Source organism: Aquarana catesbeiana, linkage group LG02 (genome assembly GCF_042186555.1).
Source record: "Aquarana catesbeiana isolate 2022-GZ linkage group LG02, ASM4218655v1, whole genome shotgun sequence".
In the NCBI taxonomy this organism is placed as follows: domain Eukaryota; kingdom Metazoa; phylum Chordata; class Amphibia; order Anura; family Ranidae; genus Aquarana; species Aquarana catesbeiana.
The window spans coordinates 48,408,456-48,429,881 of NC_133325.1; the positions used below are offsets into that span (position 1 = coordinate 48,408,456).

The following is a 21,426-nucleotide window of genomic DNA, read 5'->3' on the forward strand; positions in this document are numbered from 1 at the left end:
GGGGGGGGACAGGGGCCCCATCGTCAGCCTGGGGGGGGGGACAGGGGCCCCATCGTCAGCCTCGGGGGGGGGGGGGACGACAGGGGCCCCATCGTCAGCCTCGGGGGGGGGGGGGGGGGACGACAGGGGCCCCATCGTCAGCCTCGGGGGGGGGGGGGACGACAGGGGCCCCATCGTCAGCCTGGGGGGGGGGGGGGACGACAGGGGCCCCATCGTCAGCCTCGGGGGGGGGGGGGGGGACGACAGGGGCCCCATCGTCAGCCTCGGGGGGGGGGGGGGACGACAGGGGCCCCATCGTCAGCCTCGGGGGGGGGGGGGGGGGGACGACAGGGGCCCCATCGTCAGCCTGGGGGGGGGGCCCTGTCCCCCCCCCCCAGGCTGACGATGGGGCCCCTGTCCCCCCCCCCCCGGAGGCTGACGATGGGGCCCCTCTTCCCCCCCTGGAGGCTGACTATGGGGCCCGTGTCCCGCCCCTCCCCCCGGAGGCTGACGGGGCCCCTCCCATTACCAAAGATGCATTGTTTAATCCCACTGACACCAAGGCAATTTCTACTCCCAATGAACAGTCTAGCCCCCATAAATTCTGAAGGACAGTAAACTGCCCCTTTGTTTAGACAGTTTGGAGACCCCGTACTAAAGTATTAGGCTGTTTTCACACTGTAGCAGGTCATTTAATGGCACCCCCACACGTCTGCCACAGTTTTGAGACCACTGCAAAGAATCAGTGTCATTATGCATGATCATACGCATGCAAGTGGCCAGAAATGTAGCCTTTCAAAACATGCCACAAAATGATCTATCAGTTTTCAATGGACTCAACGTTGTAGAAATAGAGCTTCTCTACTGAAGTACCACTGGTCGGTTCTCACCTGGGGGTTCTGGAGAAATGTGGTTTTGTTATTGAGGCAGCCCCCTGACCGGTTCTTTAGAGGGTCTTCATGCCTTATCCAAGAACTACGCAGCACAGCTTCCTCCCAAGTCTTGTGAATGCTCAAATAGGACGTGTTTATGAGTCTACACATGATGATGTCTGTGTAATATTTGCAGAAATCTTCAAACGTCATCCTGAAAAACACCAAAACGTATTAACACTTAAAAATATACCTCAAGCTATTTTGTTATTTATTTATTTATTTTTTAACATAGTGGTTTCCCCAGCAGAATAAAAAGCTTTGGCTACAATACCGAACTCCCCTCTGATGCCGTTTCCTACAGTAATTTAATTCTGCCATAAGATGTCCGCAGTCTTCTGCCCAGCATCATTCAAGACTGAGGACTAGGGATGAGCTTCGTGTTCGAGTCGAACCCATGTTCGACTCGAACATCGGCTGTTCGATCGTTCGCCGAATTGCGAACGATATGGGCCGTTCGCGCCAAATTCGTGTGGCGCGTCACGGCCCATAATTCACTGCCGCATTGCAGTGCATTGCTTGCTGATGATTGGCCAAGCATGCACTATGACCCGCATGCTTGGCCAATCACAGCGCCGCCTTAACAGAGAGCCATAATTGGCCAAAGCCAAGGAGGCTTTGGCCAATTATGGCTCAGGGGATTTAGTACACGCCCCACACTATATAAGGCCGCCTGCACGGCGGCCCTGTGCAGTGTGTTCCGGTGTGCTTAGAGAGAGAGAGAGAGAGAGACACAGTGTCATTTCATTTGAGTTAGCTAGATTAGGCAGAACAGTCAGTCAGTTAGCTGCACTTAAAGTGTATTGTGTATATATATGCATCCCAGGTGTTGCATATATATATATATATACACACTGTATTCAGTTTAGCTAGATCCGTTCCTGTTATCTTCTAGACTATTTACATTTGGTGCAGTGCGTCCTGCTCACAGTGTTCAGCTAGATCCGTTCCTGTTATATTCCTACTGACAGGCAGGCTTGTCTTGTTACAGTATTTTAAAGAAAATTACTGGTGTTCTTTTGATCCTATTAGTACCACAGTCAGGCAGCTAGACTATTTACAGTTAGTGCAGTGAGTCCTGCCCACAGTGTTCTGCTAAACCTACAAGTAAGTGAGGTGCGTCCTGCTCACAGTGTTCAGCTAAACCTACAAGTTAGTGGGGTGCGTCCACCTCACAGTGTTCAGCTAAACCTACAAGCTAGTGGGGTGCGTCCTGCTCACAGTGTTCAGCTAGATCCGTTCCTGTTATCTTCTTACTGACAGGCAGGCTTGTCTTGTTACAGTATTTTAAAGAAAATTGCTGGTGTTCTTTTGATCCTATTAGTACCACAGTCAGGCAGCTAGACTATTTACAGTTAGTGCAGTGCGTCCTGCTCACAGTGTTCTGCTAAACCTACAAGTTAGTGGGGTGCGCCCTGCTCACAGTGTTCAGCTAAAGCTACCTGTAGAAGGTTGGTGGTGTTCTCATACTACAGGCAGGCAGTTGATTTTGCTAGCTGCAGTATCAGTACATATATATATATATATCCCAGCTTAGTGCAGCTACAGGCCATTAGTATGTCTGGAAGACCAAGAAGGAGAGGCAGACAGTCACAAGTCAATAAGAGAGGGCAAGCAGGCTCTGTGTCTAGTGCTGGTCGTGAAGAGGGTGCATCCTCATCAGTACGTGGCCATGGGACACGCTTGGCCTTTTTTTCGGCAGCTGGCCATGTTGAGCCGCAACATGCGGAAGACTTGGTCGAGTGGATGACCAAGCCGTCCTCATCCTCCTCATCCTCTCTCACCCATGCCCAGGGTACTTTGTCTGGCAAAGCAGCGGCCTCTTCCCTTGGCTCAATGTCATCAGTGACTCCTTCCCTAGCCCCACCATGTCCTCCTGAGGAGTCCCTCGAACTGTTTGACCACAGTGTTGGGTACATGCTCCAGGAGGATGCCCAGCGTTTGGAAGGCTCTGATGATGATACTGAGCTCGATGAAGGCAGTAACACGAGCACGGACAGAGGGGGTGCCCAAGAAGGACAGCAATCTGGCAGTCATGCTCCCCTGCTGCAGCATACTGCCAGGTTTGCTCCAGTGATGAGGAGGGAGGGGATGATGAGGTCACTGACTCAACGTGGGTGCCTGATAGGAGGAGAGGAGGAGGAGGAGGCGGCACATCACCAACGAGGCAGGATGCCCTCCAGGGGCCAGCCTAAGGGCAGCACATTGACTGCATCACACCCCAAAGCTCCACATGTGCAGGGCGCTGCAGTCTCTGCGCGTTATTCAAAAAGTTCTTTGGTGTGGGCCTTTTTTGAGACGAGTGCATCAGATCGCACCGCTGCTATTTGCAACATATGTCTCAAGCGTATCTCGCGTGGCCAAAACATCTCCCGCTTGGGTACCACATGCTTGACCAGACATATGTTGACCTGCCATGCAGTTCGTTGGCAAGCGTATCTAAAAGACCCACACCAAAGAACAAAGAGGACCTCTGCTTGCTCCTCATCAGCTGAGATTTCCAACCCCACTAGACCTTCAGTCCTCTCTGAGACCTGCACTGAGAGGAATGAAGGTGTAGAATTAGGTGTGTCACAGCCACGTACTTGTGGGTAATCTGATTTTGGTACACCGACGTCAGATTGTACCAGGCAAATTTCCCTGCCCCAGCTGCTGCACCGCCGAAAGAAGTTTGCTCCTAGCCATCCACATGCCCAACGGTTGAATGCTAGCTTGGCAAAATTGCTAGCACTTCAACTGCTGCCTTTTCAGTTGGTAGACTCTTGCCCCCTTCCGTGAGTTTGTGGAATGTGCGGTTCCTCAGTGGCAGGTACCCAAACGCCACTTTTTCTCACGGAAGGCAATTCCGGCTCTCTACCAGCATGTGGAAGGCAATGTCCATGCCTCGCTGGACAGGGCGGTCAGCGGTAAGGTGCATATTACCGCTGACTCATGGTCCAGCAGGCATGGACAGGGACGTTACCTAAGTTTCACGGCGCATTGGGTGACTCTGCTGGCAGCTGGGAAGGATGCAGGACAAGGTGCAGTAGTGTTGGAGGTTGTTCCGCCACCACGCCTCCAAAATGCTAATGATTGTGACACACTTCTCTCCTCCACCCCCTCCTCTTCTTCCTCCATGGCCTCTTCCTCGGAACCAGCGGTGCTCCGTAGTCGTTCAAGGGGCTACGCAAGTACGCAGGCCAAAAGATGCCATGCGGTGCTTGAGCTGGTGTGCTTGGGGGACAGGAGCCACACTGGGGCAGAGGTTCTGTCAGCTCTGCAGGGGCAGGTTCAGAGGTGGTTGACGCCACGCCAACTTAAGGCAGGAATGGTGGTTTGCGACAATGGCACCAACCTCCTCTCTGCCCTCCGACAGGGACAAATGACCCATGTGCCCTGTTTGGCTCACGTCCTTAACTTGGTGGTGCAGCGGTTCTTGGGCAGGTACCCGGGCTTACAGGATGTCCTGAGGCAGGCCAGGAAAGTCTGTGTGCATTTCCGCCGGTCATATAATGCCAGTGCTCGGCTGACGGACCTCCAAAAGGAGTTTAACCTGCCCAAGAACCGCCTAATCTGTGACATGCCCACCAGGTGGAACTCAACGTTGGCCATGCTGCAGCGGCTGCACACGCAGCAGAGGGCCATCAATGAGTACCTGTGCGACTATGGCACCAGGACAGGGTCAGGGGAGCTTGGTTTTTTTTCCCCACGCCAGTGGGCCATGATCAGGGATGCATGCACTGTCCTGTCACCATTCGAGGAGGCCACGAGGATGGTGAGCAGTGACAGTGCATGCATCAGTGACACTGTCCCCCTTGTCCACCTGTTGGAGCACACGCTGCGTGGAATAATGGACAGGGCACTTGAGGCAGAACAGAGGCAGGAAGAGGAGGACTTCCTTAGCTCTCAAGGCCCCCTTTATCCAGACAGTGTTCCTGCGTGCCCGCCGATCACACAGGAAGAGGACGAGGAGGAAGAGGAGGAGGAGGAGGAGGAGGAAGATTGTGTCAGTATGGAGGTGGAGCCTGGCACTCAGCATCAGCAGCAGTCTTTAAGGGATCAGTCCCAAGAAACACATGGACTTGTACGTGGCTGGGAGGAGGTGGCTGTGGACCATGTCGTCCTTAGTGACCCAGAGGACTCCGGGCCGAATGCCTCAGCAAACCTACGCTGCATGGCCTCCCTGATCCTGCAAAGCCTGCGTAAGGATCCTCGTATTCGTGGTATCAAGGAGAAGGACCAATACTGGCTGGCAACCCTCCTTGAATCCACGTTACAAGGGTAAGGTTGCGGACCTTATCTTGCCATCGCAGAGGGAGCAGAGGATGAAACATCTTCGGGAGACCTTGCAGAAAGGTCTGTGCAATGCGTTCCCAGAGACTGGGAGGTTACAAACTCCTGTTTCTGGACAACGTGTTGCTGAGGCTTCAGTCAGTCAAAGAAGGAGCGGTGGAGAAGGTGGCCGTCTGACCGATGCGTTCAGACAATTTTTTGGTCCGCAGCCCCAAGGTATGATCGGTTCCAGCAACCATCGCCAGCGTCTGTTTTACATGGTGCAGGAATACCTAGGGGCAAGATCAGACTTGGACACCTTTCCCACCGAAAATCCTCTGGGTTACTGGGTCTTGAGGATGGATCACTGGCCAGAGCTTGCACAGTATGCAATTGAGCTACTGGCCTGTCCTGCATCCAGCATTCTTTCGGAACGCACATTCAGTGCTGCTGGAGGCGTGGTAACCGATCACAGGGTGCGTCTGTCCACTGACATGGTCGATCGACTGACCTTCATAAAAATGAATGAGTCTTGGATCACCACCAGCTACCAAGCACCTGATGCTGATGTAACCGAATAATTTTTTTTGAAATCTCAGATCCCTTCAAAGACTGCCTATGCTGATGCTGAGTGACTATCCTTGAGTAATTATCCTCTTACTCCTCAATCATCACGCTGATAGCTTGTAAGAACATTTTTGGTTCTGGGTGCCACCACCAGTGCCTAAGGCACAATTTTTCAGCCCCTGTTTAACAGGGGCGTGTAATTACGATTTTTGATGTAATACTTTGCAGCAGGGCTCGTTCCTGCATTCCAACTAGAGTGTCTGTGAGGGGTTGCAGTGTTGTGGCACCAGCACCAGTGCCTAAGGCCCAATTTTTCAGCCCTTGTTTAACAGGGGCGTGTAATTACAATTTTTGATGCAATACTTTGCAGCAGGGCTCGTTCCTGCATTCCAACTAGAGTGTCTGTGAGGGGTTGCAGTGTTGTGGCACCAGCACCAGTGCCTAAGGCCTAATTTTTCAGCTCCTGTTCAACAGGGGCATGTAATTACAATTCTTGATCTAATATTTCACAGCAGAGCCCTGTGAGGGCTTACAGTGTTGTGGCCACAGCAACACCTAAGGCCCAAATTTCTGCTGAGTATATAGGGCAGGACCCTACTTTCAAACAACTAACTTACAAACGACTCCTACTTGCAAACGGAAGGAGACAACAGGAAGTGAAATCTACCCCTAGGAAGGGAAATTCTCTCCTGTAAGAGTTAATATGGGAAAAACATTTCTCCTTTCCACTGATGCTTTCCAATCCATTGGGACAAAAAGTGAGGTGAAATCTTCTGAAGAGGAGGAAAGACAGCAAAACAAATGTCACAGGGGTGATAACCCTTCCCTATGTTTTCCAAAAAGCTTAAAAAAGATTTTTTGGCTGGAGCTAAACACGTTAAAAATGTACCCGTTCAAAATTACAAAGAGATTCTACTTAACAACAAACCTACAGCCTGTATACTGCTGTTCAGAGTATATAGGGCCTGGTGGCCCCACACCTTTCCTTATTTTAATTTGGGTGCGGGGTTCCCCTTAATATCCATACAAGACCCAAAGGGCCTGGTAATGGACTGGGGGGTACCCATGCCGTTTGTCTCACTGATTTTCATCCATATTGCCAGGACCCGACATTACATTAAACCCGCAAGCAGTTTTAAATTAGATTTTTTCCTTTAAAAATGACATTTGGTGCAGGGACTGTTCTAAACACGGGAAACACGCGTCACTTTACAGGCATACTATAGACACCCCCCAGGTACGATATTTAAAGGAATATTTCACTTTTTTTTTTTTTACTTTAAGCATCATTAAAATCACTGCTCCCGAAAAAACGGCCGTTTTTAAAAGTTTTTTTTGCATTGATACATGTCCCCTGGGGTAGGACCCGGGTCCCCAAACCCTTTTTAGGACAATACCATGCAAATTAGCCTTTAAAATGAGCACTTTTGATTTCGAACGTTCGAGTCCCATAGACGTCAATGGGGTTCTAACGTTCGTGCGAACTTTCGGTCCGTTCGCAGGTTCTGGTGCGAACCGAACCGGGGGGTGTTCGGCTCATCCCTACTGAGGACATACTGGGACATCATGGGACTGCCCCCTAACTAGAGAGTGGTGCTAACATCATCATATAGGTGATGCTCTCTGCATCTTTGAGCATTACCCAATGCTGGAAGAAGATCTAAAGAGGAAGAAGACCCAATGGGGGACATTTACTAAATCAGGAGCACTCAGAACCTGGTGCAGCTGTGCATGGTGGCCAAATCGCTTCTAACTTCAGCTTGTGCACTTAAGCTTTGACAATAAAACCTGGAAGCGAATTGGTTTCCATGCAGAGCTGCACCAGATTTTGCACTCTCCCGTTTTAATAAATCAGCCCCACTGTGTCTGGGAGATATCTGAAAAAGCAAAAAGTTAAAAGCAAAAATGGGGTTGGGAATAAGACATCAATGATTACTGGGGAAACCAAGAATTTGTAGGACTTTTAAATTAAATTAGGGCTCTGTAATGTGCTCCGTTTAGATGCAAATAATGCTTAAAATAAACCTCTCAGAGGGCAAATAGTGGCCAAACTAATAAAGGCCTAAAGTGATGCCCTAAGAATGTTCGTCGATACTTAATGGCAATGAAGAGTGTTTTTTCAATGTTTAACCCATGGACTACTTCTCCTTCATTGATGATATTTTAAATTATCTGGACTGCAAATGAGAAGGATCTTTCCCATTTTCATAGGGAATTCAACAACTCTGACTCACTCACGAACAGAAATAAACTTCCTGGACTTCCCAATCCTGGAGGGCCCGAGATCACCAGCCGTTGGTAAAAGTAACAGTCTTTACTGGACTCTCAAAACAAGAACAAACGCAGTGTTCTTCAGCAAAAATAAAGCAAACCGTCCATAATCCTTGTATAATCAAGACAACATAACGGCTCACTGCCAATTTACCAGTCCCACAATGGGTTCCTGTCTGCTTCAGGGGTACAGTAAAGGCCATAGGAGCTCAACAAAAACATGTCTCCAGATAGTCACAGCTGTGAACTACTCCACTTTACCTCACAGATAGGGTTAACACACTTGCAGGGAAGGCCTAAGAAGAGGTAGCACCTATCAAGACCAAAGTCCCTGTAATCAGGACTTGGAGGTTCTGTCCAACCCAAAGTCTCTCCGAGTCTCCAAATTCTGGGTCCCAAATGAGGACTTCCCAATCCAGAGAGTACTGTAAACCAGTCCTCTCCAGCAGGACTACCCTAGAATCCCTCACCCTGCATGGATGTAGGGGGGGCCGCAACTCAAACTTGGATGCAGGGGGGACCGCGACTTAAAGGGGACCACAACTCAAATAACGTTGAGACATACCTGCCATCCAGGGCACATCCCCAGTGTCTTTTACAGTATTAAAGAATTAATTTGCGAACATCCATCTACAGTACCAATAGAGTACCAATTACTGGGATGGTAGCAGGTGTATAGAATACAAGGTAACCTCTGCTGTAGAGCTTTACATGTGGGATACCTGATATCGTGAGCAAAATGTCCTACAGGACTCTCACAGGGAAATTAATAAAGAATTTATGACATTTTTCTGGTGGTATACCAATAGTTGCCAACAGTCCCGTATTTCACGGTATTTAGATCCTTGTCCCGGTCTTACCATGTCCTTGGAAATTTCACTGGAAATTGGCGGTTCCCCGATTTTTCAGTAGAGCCGCCGCTAGAGGTCCGGGGCCGGCACTATTGAATTGTCTCCGCTGCCTTTTAAAGAAGACCAGCGCTCGTGAGGAAGAAACAAGAGGTGGAGCCTGGGTGGTAATGAAAGTGGCTGCCAATAGAAATGGAGCTGCTAGATTTCGATTGGCAGCTGCTTTTATTGCCACCCAGGCTCCGCCTCTTTTCTTTCCTTCGGCCTCCACGAGAACTGATCTTCTGTAAATGGCCGAATCACCGATTCAGAGTAGCATGGACGCACTCCATCTGTGGTGGCGCTTAGAGCACTGCATCTGGTAGCAGGCAACGTGGCAAGTGACACGCTCAGGGCTGACACCAGTGGTGGAACTATCAGGGTCGCAAAGGTTGCACTTGAAACTGGACTCTGGGAGTGGGAAAGGGCCCCGGGATCAGGGGGAAGGGCCCTTCATGGTTTCTTGCACCGGGGCCCTGAAGGTTCTAGTTACGGCTCTGAATTTAGGTTTTATTATACCATCATTTTACATACAAATACCCAAAGATTTTACTAGCAGAGGACTTACCAGAATTCACCGTCATCCTCCACGGTCACGCCAAGTTTTTCCCGCTCGCTCTTGCTCACTTTTTGCCATTCCTCTGAGCTGTGGAGGGAACAGACAGCCGTGTGACACAGAGGACAGGTACGTTCACCACTCTCCCAATCCATCTTTTCTGTAACTGCACGAATATCACCGCAAGTAGATGTGTGCAATTCGTTTTGAATTTGTTTTTTAAAGAACTTCAACAAATTTGTTAATTCGGAAATATCAAAATGAACGAAAACCCCTTTAACTATTTTTTCAGAATATTCGTAAATTTGAATATTCAAAAATTCGTAAATTTATACATTCGTAAATTCGTACATTCATAAATCTGAAATAATAATTAACTAATAATAACTTAACTATTACTAACTATTAATTTATAGGCATTGGAATTTCCTTTCAAATTTGGCTGTTAGTGAACGTAACGAATACAAATTTATCCGAAGTTATGAAATAACGAATGCCGTATCTAAACGGATGGAACGTAATGAATAATAATAAAAACATTATTATTATTATTTATTATTCATTTCTTCCGTTCCATTTGTTTAGATGCCGCATTCGTTATTTCGGATAATTTGTAACTTTGGATAAATTAGTATTTGTTACGTTCACTAACAGCCAAATTTGAAAGGAAATTTCAATACCTATAATTTAATAGTCATTTCAGATTTTCAAATTTTTTAATTTCGAATTTCCAAATTTCCGAATGTAAGAATTTCTGAATGTACGAATTGCAATCATAACGAATGACCCGAAAAACTTAAAATAAGAAAAAAAAAAGAATGAAATGAAAGGGTTAAAGTTAAGGGTTAATTATTTATTACTTCGTATTAATTTATAGAATTTATTATGATTTTTATTTGTGTATTTATTTTACATTTATTATTATTCTAATCATCATCACATAAATAAAAAAAAATATTAACCCTAACCCCAACTCCTAACCTAAACTGAACTAGAACCCCTTACCCTAATGAAAAAACATTATAATAAATGAATAATAAAAGAAGAAATAAAAGCTAAAAAAAAGCTGAAATACCTATCAACAATTGATGCAACAGATAATAGTTTTCTCTATTGGCTAATAAAAAAAAAATGCCTAAGCCCAAAAACGCTGCATACAAACGTGCAAAAAACGCCCAAAAAAAAAAAAAGCCGGAAAAGCGCTCAAAAGACGATACGTTCAGGTGTGAATGCACCCTTAATGAGCCCTTAAAATTACTGTCTGGAGTTGCTTATCCCTTCCTGTCTGGCTGTTATGCTAACCCTCTGGCTTCAATACTTTAGGAGTCACTGACCTGGAACTAGTAAAGTCAGAACTCTTGATGTGCAAAGTCGTTTCAGGTCAGTGACTCAAATTAATTGAACCCAGAGGCAGCCAGGCAACCAGCATTTTTCTGAAGGTGGGGGTCAAGATAACTGCAATCCTCGATTTACTTTCAGGACAAGTATCTAGACACGGCCCAATCACACTGCACAATCTGATTCACTAGGTGACTAGGGGCACTCAGAACACCTTCATTAGTTTGTGTTGGCGGCACACATTTGCCTGAAGTTTTTGGAAACACTTGTGATTGGTGCGGAATTACCTGTCACTCCACGGCCCGTTCCACTCTCGTTCACCCCACGGATTGCGCATTCTGATCATATCCAGTTTCTCAGACTTGAAAAAAGCCAGTAGCCCATGGCCCAAGCGCACTTTCCGTACATCCGTCACAGCGTAGGCGTGGCCCTTTACTAGGCCGCAAGACAGCCGCGCTTCCATGTCAGCCACCGTAGTTGCCTAGAGAAAAGAAAAATGCATTTACAGATAAGATTTCAGACAATGGGATGAGTTTATATTTAGAGGCACTGCTTATAAGAACCCATCAGAGGTAAAGATCCATCCCAGGTGGCATTACCATGACTCTGAACAGACATGTGCAGTTTAGAGTATTAGCTCTTGCCACAGCACTTCAAACACTGAGAAAATGGAAAGAATTTTCAAAAGAAACGCATCAGTAAAAACTGCAGTTTAGGTTTTACTTACTCTGTAAAACTAATAGGAAATGGTAGTGAAATGTTAAGCTTCAATTAAGAGTGGAGCCTGGACCAAACCTTTCAGTTTCATGTCCCAGCGCAGGAAGTGATGGACCAAGGGGATACCTTACAAAGGTTGTAACTAGGGTTACACTGATGCAACTTTTTTAAAGACAGAGTACAAGTACAGATACTTTTATTCAAGTACTCGCTGATATGAATTACCGATACTTTTTTTAATGTCATGTGACAGTAGCTAATATGCAGCACTGATGGGCACCGATAGGTGCACTGATGAGGCGCGGACGGTGACAGTTTTTAAATTATGTTTTTACAATTTATTTTTTTTACAATGCTTTCTTTTTTTTTGGGGGGGGGGGGGGGGGAGTGGACAGCGTCAGTTTTTTTTTTATTTTATATTTTAATTTATTATTTTTACAATTTTACTTTTAAATATTAAAAAAAAAATTTTAATAAAAGGAAAAAAAATCAACCCTGTGTGTGTGTGTGTGTGTGTGTGTGTGTGGGGGGGCTTTGGTGATATATTAGAGGTCTAAATAGACCCGACATCTCCCATTTGAGACAGGAGAAAGGGACCAAGGACAGATTCCCCAGTCCCTTTCTCTGTAGCCTCAGATGCACTAAAGATGAATGGATCTGAGACAGAGGCTGAACCTGAGACAGAGGCTGAACACAGGTTACGATGCTCAGTTATGAATGGACAGAATCAGTGATCAATGACTCTGTTCATTCAGAAAAGGGAAGGAGCCAGTAAATGACAGATTTACCGACTCCTTCCCCTGCTCTCCATCCAGACAGATCTGAGGCAGGGGGGAGCGGGGGGGGGGGGGGGGGGAGAGGACACCGAGGAGGAGCGGGGGGGGGGGGGGAGAGGACACCGAGGAGGAGGGGGGGGGGAGAAAGGACCACCGAGGAGGAGGGGGGGGGGAGAAAGGACACCGAGGAGGAGCGGGGGGGGAGAAAGGACACCGAGGAGGAGCGGGGGGGGGAAGGACACACCGAGGAGGAGCGGGGGGGGGAGGACACACCGAGGAGGAGCGGGGGGGAAGGACACACCGAGGAGGAGCGGGGGGGGAAGGACAAACCGAGGAGGAGCGGGGGGGGGGAAGGACACACCGAGGAGGAGCGGGGGGGGAAGGACACACCGAGGAGGAGCGGGGGGGGGAAGGACACACCGAGGAGGAGCGGGGGGGAAGGACACACCGAGGAGGAGCGGGGGGGGAAGGACACACCGAGGAGGAGCGGGGGGGGGGGAAGGACACACCGAGGAGGAGCGGGGGGGGAAGGACACACCGAGGAGGAGCGGGGGGGGAAGGACACACCGAGGAGGAGCGGGGGGGGAAGGACACACCGAGGAGGAGCGGGGGGGGGAAGGACACACCGAGGAGGAGCGGGGGGGGAAGGACACACCGAGGAGGAGCGGGGGGGGGAAGGACACACCGAGGAGGAGCGGGGGGGGGGAAGGACACACCGAGGAGGAGCGGGGGGGGGGGGAAGGACACACCGAGGAGGAGCGGGGGGGGGAAGGACACACCGAGGAGGAGCGGGGGGGGAAGGACACACCGAGGAGGAGCGGGGGGGGGGAAGGACACACCGAGGAGGAGCGGGGGGGAAGGACACACCGAGGAGGAGCGCGGGGGAAGGACACACCGAGGAGGAGCGGGGGGGGGGGAAGGACACACCGAGGAGGAGCGGGGGGGGAAGGACACACCGAGGAGGAGCGGGGGGGGGAAGGACACACCGAGGAGGAGCGGGGGGGGGAAGGACACACCGAGGAGGAGCGCGGGGGAAGGACACACCGAGGAGGAGCGCGGGGGAAGGACACACCGAGGAGGACCAGGGGAGGACACCGAGGAGGACCAGGGGAGGACACTGAGGAGGACCAGGGGAGGACACCGGGGAGGACACCGAGGAGGACCAGGGGAGGACCAGGGGAGGACCTTAGGGGCAGGCTCCCGTGCCTCCTTGTCCAGGACACCACAGTGGGTCATAAGAGGGTCCTGTCTGCAGGGCCGGCCCCACCATGGGACCCAGTGGGCCCATGGTCCCAGGCGGCATTTTAAGATGGGCAGCCTGGTGGGACTGCTGTGAAAGGCTGCATCCAATGAGTGTGCAGCCCCTGCTGCCTGTGAGACATTTTCACACTGAGCAGATCGTTCTGCTTGTAAGAGCCGCTGACATGTAATGTAACTGAATGCAGAGAGAGACCAGCTGTCAAAATTGAGCATTAATGTCGGGGTGGGCGGGACCCAGCAGCTATCAAACACCAGCCAATGGGATGGGATGGGATCTGGACGGGCTGCTATGTTGTGGCCCTGCCCCCTTTCTTAAGCAGCCCAATCATTGACTGGTGTTTTATAGCTGCTGGGTCTCACCCACCCCGACATCAGAGAAAGACCAGCTGCAAAACTCAGCAGTGATGCTGGGGGTGGGCAGGAGGGGACCCAGCAGCTATCAAACAGCAGTCAATGATTGGGCTGCTTAAGAAACAGGGCGGGGCCACATACACGTAGTAGCCCACCCAGATCCCATCCCATTGGCTGGTGTTTGATAGCTGCTGGGTCCCACCCATCCCCAACATCACCGCTGAATTTTGGCAATCGGTCTCCCTCTGCATTTAGTTACATTACATGACAGTGTCACAAACAGTTTTACTAAGCGTCAATTTCAGCCTTAGTGTGAAACTCCAGCTCCTCTGTCAGTACCATTCGATGCCGCCCAGTGCTGCCCATGTCACATTCGGCTACCCATCACATTATGCTACCCACTGGAGTGCGCATGCGCAACGCCACCATATGCGTTCCAACACTGTTGTAAGACCACTTTGCCACAGGGCCCCTCGCAGGCTCGCTACGCTTCGGGCACGGCCTCGCTTGGAATAATTATAATCTAGCTCTACGTCCACTTGGATGGTGGGGTTTGAACCTGGACTCAGGGGTGTGGCCACAAAATTCTCCGCAAGCGCAGATCACCACAGTGTTGGGACGCATATGGCGGCGGCGCGCATGCGCAGTCCAGCGGGTAGCCAAATGTGATGGTCGCCATATGTGACGCTACACCGCCAATCAGTGCCGCTCAGGCACCATCAGTGCTGCCTATCAGAGTTTTCTATTAGTGCCAATCATTGCTGCCTGTCAGTGCTGCCATTTAGTGCTCTAAGTGCAGGGATGGGGCGATAAACTCAACAGCCAGGCACACTGTCCATGGGGGGCCGGCCTGGTGGGGTACAACTGAAGTCCGTTGATTTTTATTAATTCCACATGACGATCTTTAGTATAATAGATAATCACCACACTACTATTTACAATAAACTACTGGAGGTAAAATTAAAAAAAAAAAAAAAAGTGCACATCAGACTGAAAATAAGACATACTGTATACAATGAAACTTAGCAGGGATGGTGGAAACCCCTCCTATAGATCTTGGCTATAAAAAAAAATGTCTTCATCAGTTTAGACCAATATGTATTCTGCTACATATTTTTGGTTTAAAAAAAAAAAAAAAAAAAAAAAATCGCAACAAGTAGTGTATATTGATTGGTTTGTGTAAAATTTATAGCGTCTACAACATAGGGAATAGATTTATGACATTTTTAATCTGATTTTCTGATAAATTACATTTTAGTTAACATTATATAAAATAATGAATGTGGGGGCCATTTGGTGTGCGTGATTTTTTGGGGGGGGCAGCATTTCATTCTTGGGCCCAGGCAGCACAATGTCTTGGGCCGGCCCTGCCTGTCCGCACCCGAGCCCAGGTCCAAAGTCACCCCCTCCCCAGTCTGGGGAGCTCCCTCAAAGGCTATCTCTAGCTTCCACCCAAGGAACCCCTCCTCAACTACTTTTGTGAATAGGTGCAGCGCCAGGGCCATCTTAATAACATCATGGGCCCCTGGGCAAAGTAATGCACTGGGCCTCTACCAGGGAGGTAGTGACCTATGCTACATATTGGGTGTGGCTTTTGAGTCAGATTAGAAACAAGAAATACGCACAACCAGGCAATTATCCCAAATTAAATTCACCCCAATACACCCTGTGTTGCCTTCTCTACCCACTGCCGCCCCCCCCCCCCCATATACACTTACCCTCTGTATACACCGACTCTCTTTCCCTGTACACACTGCTCCCACTCCTTTTTGAAACTATCCCCCTCCCTGTACACACTGCCCCCTGTCATAAATGCCTCTTCCAGCCTATCAGTGGCCTGTATTTATGTATGACTGTACACAGTACGGGGAGCAGGAGGGCACAGTACAGGGGGGTTGGAGGACACAGTAAAAGGGGAAGTCAGCAGGGTACAGTATAGGATGTAGTAATGTATAGTGTCAGGTTTGGGTAGTATAGGTGGTATAGTGGAAGGTTTGGGTAGTACAGGTGGTATAGTGGCAGGTTTGGGTAGTATAGTGGCAGGTTTGGGTAGCATAGGGCAGTATAGTCGTAGATGTGGGTAGTATAGGTGGTATAGTGGTAGATATGAGTAGTATAGGGCTTTATAGTGGTAGATATGGGTGGTATAGTGGTAGATGTGGGTAGTATAGGTGGTATAGTGGTAGATGTGGGTAGTATAGGTGGTATAGTGGTAGATGTGGATAGTATAGGAAGGTATAGTGGCAGATGTGGATAGTATAGGAAGGTATAGTGGCAGATGTGGGTAGTATAGGAAGGTATAGTGGCAGATGTGGGTAGTATAGGAAGGTATAGTGGCAGATGTGGGTAGTATAGGAAGGTATAGTGGCAGATGTGGGTAGTATAGGAAGGTATAGTGGCACATGTGGGTAGTATAGGGAGGTATAATGGTAGATGTGGGTAGTATAGGGAGGTATAATAGTAGATGTGGGTAATATAGGGAGGTATAATGGTAGATGTGGGTAGTATAGGGCGGTATAGTGGTAGATGTGGGTAGCATAGGGAGGTATAGTGGTAGATGTGGGTAGTATAGGGCAGTATAGTGGTAGATGTGGGTAGTATAGGGAGGTATAGTGGCAGATGTGGGTAGTATAGGGAGGTATAGTGGCAGATGTGGTTAGTATAGGGAGGTATAGTGGCACATGTGGTTAGTATAGGGATGTATAGTGGCACATGTGGGTAGTGTAGGGCAGGATAGTGGTAGGTTTGGATAGTATAGGGTGAAATAGTGGCAGGTTAGGGCTGTATGCAGTGACAATGCGCTCAGTCAGTCACAGCATTCCTGGATACAAACTCTCCTGTGCTGTTCTGGTCTCTCTTCCTCAGCTTGAGTGAATGAGTCTTTGGGAGGAGTGGAGGAGGCAGCCACACCCCCGACTCCGGCCACAGACCACGGCCACCTCAAGAGAGATAGTGAAGTTTCCTGAGGGACAGCCTAACTTGAATAAATGGCAGGGGAGTGTTACAGGCAGCCTCCCCCGCACCGCTGGTGACCCGATCGACTTAGCAAAGCAGAGCAGTACATGTTTACAAGGGGACAGGTAAAGTGCAGGGGCCCCTCATGCAGCTGGGGCCCCTGGGCGGTGCCCGCTCATTAAGATAGCCCTGTGCAGCGCCGCAAAGTCCGTGTCGATTAAGACAGTGCCATTGCTGGCAACAGCCGCCGATTTTGCATGCGACTTGACGTGTAAAATCACATGCCAAATTGGCCCAATGTGAACGTGGGCTAAAACCTGGAAGCCGATTGGTTTCTGTGCAGAGTTGCACCAGATTTTGCACTCTTCAGTTTTAGTAAATGTCCCCCAGTGTGCTGGAAATCAGACAAGGCGCATCAAATACTGCAAGAAATCTAAATGTATTTTCACGCAAACACAATTCTGATTCACCACCTTTCAGCACTCATTAAAAACACATGACAGGTCCCCTTTAACAAGCTCAGTGGTTCTCAGTAATGCGGTATTCCGCGTCCAGACCCCCTGTTTTGATTACAAGTGACATTTCTATTCATGAGAGGAGGTAAAAGCTCTTATTAACACGAGTTAAACAGCCGATCTCCCGCTGGCATGACATTTTACATTCATTTGAGCGTTCTATTAGCGGAACAAAGACCAACCTTGATGGAGCAGCTGATTAGGCCTCCGCGATTATGCACTTTCAGGACTCGCTCGAAAAGTTCATTCCTCTCATTGACGTCCGTGGAGTATTGTCCTTCTAGGAGCTCGACGGGTTCGGAGACCCCGCCGGTGAAATCAACAAGGGCGTCCGCTGTGTTCCCGCCATCAAGAGCCTCGTAGCATCCCGCCAGCCTGGTAATCAGAAGAAAGATGTTTAGGGGAGTTGGGATGAGGATACTTCACGTTCCAATTAGACTGCCTTTTAAAGCCTTACTCCAACCATTATTGTTTAGAAGAGTTACACTTGACTAGGGTAGTTCAGATAACTTACTACCCCAACTCAAACTTGTACCATACAATCCCCTTTATCTTAAATAAGGACACTGTATTGGATTTAAATGGGTGGTTCGGCCTTTTAACAACTCAAAGCCATAGTTAAACATTTTTAAATACTCCAGCTCCAAGACGAACAACTGGTTGCAGATCCATGACGACACCATCTCCCCCAACTTTGCAATCTGCGGTACCACCAAGTTAGGTTCTGTCCCCAGCCGCCAAACACCACCTTGTGGACTTACCAACTAACCACAGACCCCTACCACCTTACTACCTGGTAGTCTAGACTGAACCAGACCAACCGGGAGGATTCCATACCTGAGATGGGTCCCACCGTTTCATAAAATACCTCATGTTGTATACTCTCGTCAAGGATTCCAACCGCAAACGACCATCATCTTCCACCACAGCAAACAGACCTCTTCCACCAGGGTGGGAGGGACGTTCCTTCAACGATTTCCAACCCGCCATTCCCCTTCGCTCCTCCCCTCAACTATTTTCTATCCAGCTCCTCCCCAACCTCCCGTAGCTCATTCAATCAGGTAAGAGCCAGTTTATCCTATCTAATCAGCACCTAACCTGTTGTAGTCTGGTAGTTACTTCGACCCCGTCATGTATGTCCTCCGCTTACATTTCTGTCCAGCTTCGTACATGTCTTTCTAGTTCATTTGGAATTTTTTTCTGTGACCAACACAAAGGGCTGGTTCACACCAGAAATATGCATTTTGTGCTTCTGACCATATTCGAACGCAATCAGCATGCGGGTGCCAATGAAATGTTAACAGCACCCCAAACCAGTGGCGGCTGGTGCTCAAAATTTTTGGGGTGGGCGCAAACTGAAAAATACTGAACCATTCCCATCATCAATTGCAGCCTCACTGTGCCCATCATACGCAGCCACCTGTGCCCACCGACCCCCCACTTTTTTTTTTACTGTTAGAGCGTTAAGGATGTGTAACTCCCTTCCACAATCGGTGGTTGCAGTGGGAAAAGTAGCTAATTTCATAAAATCCTTTAGGATGGACATCTCACTGAACACAATATTCAGGCATATGGGAAATGGTAGGGACAGAATACCTACACACACCCACCCACACAGGTTGAACTAAATGGACCGATGTCTTTATGCAACCTTAACAACTATTTAACTATGTATACAATTTTCTCACACAAATTCACACATTCATTCATACATTAAAGTTATATTAAAAGATGTTCTTTTTATTTTTTCAAAATAACAAGCATATCATACTTACCAGCTCTGTGTAATGGTTTTCCACAGAGCAGCCCCGATCCTCCTCCTCTTGGGTCCCCCGGCGGCACTCCTAGCTCCCCCAGCAAGCTATGGGGGCACTTGTGCATACTCGCTCCCGAGCCCCACTCTGTGTCCCCATACTCAGAACAGACCTCGGCCCCACTTTCATGCACATCGCTGGATCATGATCGGGCAAGTATTAGAGGGGGCTGTAGGGGGAGCTGCATACCGAGGGTTTACCTTCATAAATAGAATACACAAAAGCAGGGCTGCCGAAAGGGGGGTACCACCAGGTCTCCTGTAGGGGGCCAGGGCACACAGAGGGCCTGGACAGCAGGGGGATCGGTGTAGCAGGAAAATTACAGCACAATGTACTCTGTTGGTGTCTCTCCCTCCAGTAACTGAAATCCAGTTTCTCCCTCTCCCCCTCCCACCAACTTTCAGCTGCTGGAGGGAAAGACACAGACACAGTGTATTGTTCTGCCAATGTCCTCCTGTCCCACCGATTCCCTTCCCTGGGCTGCCCACATCTGATCTCCCCCAGGCCCCTCCTCATCCCCTCGCAGCGCCGCCAGCTTCCTTCTCCCGCCGCAGGCGCACAGGCAGATGGGGGGGGGACCGGTAAATATGCAATTTACCAGCCCCTTCCTTTTCTGAATTGGGCACAGTAAGCGATTTGTACTGATTGCTCCTGTGTCCATTGATAGCTGGTGTTTACTATGCTTCAGTTTATGAATGAACAGGAGTTTCTGTCTCCTGTTCATTCATCTTTAGTGCAGCTGAGGCTACAGAGAGAGGAACTGAAGAATCTGTGTCTTTAATTCTTTTCTCTGTTTAGACCCCTGATATTTCATCCAACTCGACCAGGGTTGGAGGAAAATATTAATAAATATATATATATATATATTTTATACACACACAAAGCTGTTGGAAGTGGGTTCCAACAGCTTTGTTAAAAAATTATTATATATATATGTAAAAAAGAAATCATTTTTAAAATTGAGAAAAAATGTTTAATTCTTGTAATTTTGGGGGGGCCTGTTAGGTAGGCTGTACGGGGCCCCATGATTTCTAAACAGCAGCCCCGCATTAAGGTAAAAAAACCTTCAGCCTCTAGAACCACTTTGAGCAATTGCTCAATTCCCCCATCAACACAGTCAGTGTTCCCTCACTCTTGGGAAGCTTTGGAATTCGGACACAGCAGGAGATTTCCCCACTGTCAGAGTACAATGATCACTGCCAGTGGATAAAGCCACCGACAGTGATTGAACCAAAAAAAAAAAAAAAAAAAACCATGACAGGCTGGTTGTACTAAAGGTCGAACAGTTGATCAACTTCAGTACAACCAGCCTGCCCATTGATGGAAAGTACCTGCTGAACCGGCCAAATTTTTACCCATCTATGGGCAGCTTAAGACAGACATCACATCCAAGGGCTAGAAAGCTGCAGTAGATTACATTTTTGTTTTTCGGTTTAGTTATCCTATAGGAAACGGCAAAAGCAACAAAGAGAGCCTGGCTTGAAAAAAGTAAATTTTTGAAATTTTGTATTCTGTCTTCAAAATGCATAAGAGCTCAATCTGCATTTCCTCATTTAATAATAACCTCTTAGGCCTCGCTCACAGGTGTAAACTACAGTGAACACCCATGCAAGGGTCACGTTTACCCCCATGGGGGATGCGCAGGTGTCCCCACCTTGACTACTGGGCAATTCCCTCCTCACTGGCCTACCTTTACACAGACTATCCCCTCTTCAGTTTATTGTGGATGCTGTTGCCAGATAATATACACCTTACTAACCAATCTGTGACTGCCCTGCCAATCTCAACTCTGGCTTCCACTAGCCCAACGTATGAAGTCCAAGATACTAATCACAGTGCACAAAGCCATCCATCTCGAGATCTCACGCCAATCGTCCACTTCGCTCCTCCCAAAAACATCTCGTTATCTAGCTCCCTTGTTACTTCCTTCCATGCTAGTCTTCAGGATTTCTCCAGAACCCCTCCCATCCTCTGGAACTCCCTACCCCAGTATATCCGATTCTACCCTATCTACCTTTATGTGATCCTTGAAAACTAATTTATTCAGGGAAGCCTACCCCACCTCCACCTAAAAACTATACTTGGGTCACCCCCATCAGATCATCTCCCGTAGCTATTCGTACCACCTTCCCCTCCCTAGAATGTAAGCTCCTCTTATTCCTGCTGTATTGAACTGTATTGTAATTGTATTGACACCCTTTATATTGTAAAGTGGCGTGCCAACTGCTGGCGCTATATAAACCCTGTATAATAGTAA

At 48.6% G+C, this 21,426-nt stretch overlaps 1 protein-coding gene across 1 annotated transcript in view; it reads right to left on the minus strand.

The window, feature by feature from the left end:
* Window positions 1-869: 869 nt before the first annotated feature.
* CAPN5 (calpain 5) overlaps window positions 870-21,426 on the minus strand; it is a gene marked incomplete at its 3' end in the record, with an annotated part of 152,183 nt that continues 131,626 nt past the window's right edge. The window contains 4 exon segments of the mRNA XM_073612855.1: window positions 870-1,065; window positions 9,456-9,533; window positions 11,069-11,262; window positions 17,538-17,730. Coding sequence (XP_073468956.1) covers window positions 870-1,065; window positions 9,456-9,533; window positions 11,069-11,262; window positions 17,538-17,730 — 661 coding nt within the window.